Source organism: Austrofundulus limnaeus, unplaced genomic scaffold (genome assembly GCF_001266775.1).
Source record: "Austrofundulus limnaeus strain Quisiro unplaced genomic scaffold, Austrofundulus_limnaeus-1.0 Scaffold1687, whole genome shotgun sequence".
Classification (NCBI taxonomy): Eukaryota; Metazoa; Chordata; class Actinopteri; order Cyprinodontiformes; family Rivulidae; genus Austrofundulus; species Austrofundulus limnaeus.
In genome coordinates, this window is record NW_013954089.1 from 32,244 (window position 1) to 33,820 (window position 1,577).

The window sequence follows — 1,577 nt, forward strand, 5'->3', positions numbered from 1 at the left end:
TATATATATATCTCAAAGGTAGGTTACTTATTTGATTCTCATTTTTATAGTTTATGTGTCAAAGTGTCTTGGCAACATTGTAGCGTCCCCCCCCCCAACCCCACACTTGTAGACCTTTATTTAATCTCCTTTTTATTTTTAAAATATCTGAGGCAGCAGTTATCTGCCCACCTGCACTATAATGATTTGTATGAAGAATTCCAGTCTGGTTTTGAATAAAATTACAACACTGAAAATGCACTTTTCAATGTTATAAATGGCTTTCTGTCTGCTTCCAGACAATGGTTAATAAGATAGCTGCAAACCAGATTTATGTTTCCATATATACAACACAAAGTCTTATTTTGTGTGAGATTACAGTTTATTTTAAAGATAGTTCTGTAAAATAGTTTCTACTTACTGATGGAGCGCCGGTGGACTGGATTTTGTTGTTTTGTGTTGGGGGAGGCTGATCCATATCCTGGTAGGGAGCTGTGTCTGGACAGATACTCTGTGCTGTTGGACCTCCGCAGAGCAAAACTTTGGTCTTCTTTAGTCTGGAAATTAAATCCCAGGAAAAGTGTGTTTTTYATGTCTACTCTTTCCAAAATGAGTGGAAATCATCATTTTTTGTGTTTGTTCTTACTGATGAGTCAACAGTTTTTCTGATAGCATCACACCATTTGCTAGCTGTGGAGTAACTGTCAGACTGGATAAGGTACTCACTTCCTGTGTTTGTTGTAATCTAAAACATATAGAATGAGAATGAAAAGACTGAATGATTCTAAAAACAATGAAAGCTAATTATTGTTGAAAGATGATAAAATTACAATTTAACTCTCAGACTAAATGATGGTTTAGTGTTACCTGGAAGACATTTTTCTTGCTTGACTTTTCTGTAGTCCATTCAATAACAGCCCCACACAACTGAACCACATCTGTTTTTCCTCCTGCTTTCTGAATAGGGGAAGGTGAAAACAAGGTTAGTGTGAGGATTTGTGTCTTGTGTGTTCTTTCTGTTGTCTTGTGCTATGCCTCCCCCTGATGTCCATGTTTATGTTTCTCTTTCTCATTTTACTTCTCAGTCTTTTTCTGGTTCTCTCCCGATCTTCTCCCACACCTCTCTGTGCTTATAATTGCCCAGCTGTTTCCACTTTTCATTCAGCCATGCCACAACTTCACTGTTTCTTCTCTGCCACTCCCTTGTCCATTCATTGTTTGGTTGCCCATGTTCTCTCATCTTGATCAAAAGTGTTGTTAGTTTTTTTGCCCCCATGTTGACATTTTCCTTTAAAAAGTTTTTTTTATCTGGAGCCTGCCTGTATTCTGGGTCCACTTTGCTGCTAAACTCCTGTCAGAGTTTATTTATCCTTTATGTGGGGCTTCCAGAACAATCTTATGATTAACAATGGACAGATAAACATATTGAGACTGTGCATATCCAGTCAAATAAATGTTTCTTTTGGCTCCCTACAAAGCTTGGAATATATTTCTGTTTCGAACATGCCAAGCTTTTAACAACCAAGCTCCATCATACAGGTGCTGGTCATAAAATTAGAATATCATGAAAAAGTAGATTTATTTCAGTAATTCCATTT

At 37.1% G+C, this 1,577-nt stretch overlaps 1 protein-coding gene across 1 annotated transcript in view; it reads right to left on the bottom strand.

Annotated features, from left to right (window-relative positions):
* The window catches only part of arhgap15 (Rho GTPase activating protein 15), a 21,261-nt gene that overhangs the window by 9,914 nt on the left and 9,770 nt on the right, over positions 1-1,577 (bottom strand). Inside the window, exons 5-7 of the mRNA XM_014033290.1 lie at positions 847-936; positions 626-724; positions 401-536 (exon numbers count right to left, since the gene is read on the bottom strand). Coding sequence (XP_013888744.1) covers positions 401-536; positions 626-724; positions 847-936 — 325 coding nt within the window. The remainder of the gene's footprint in view (positions 1-400; positions 537-625; positions 725-846; positions 937-1,577) is intronic.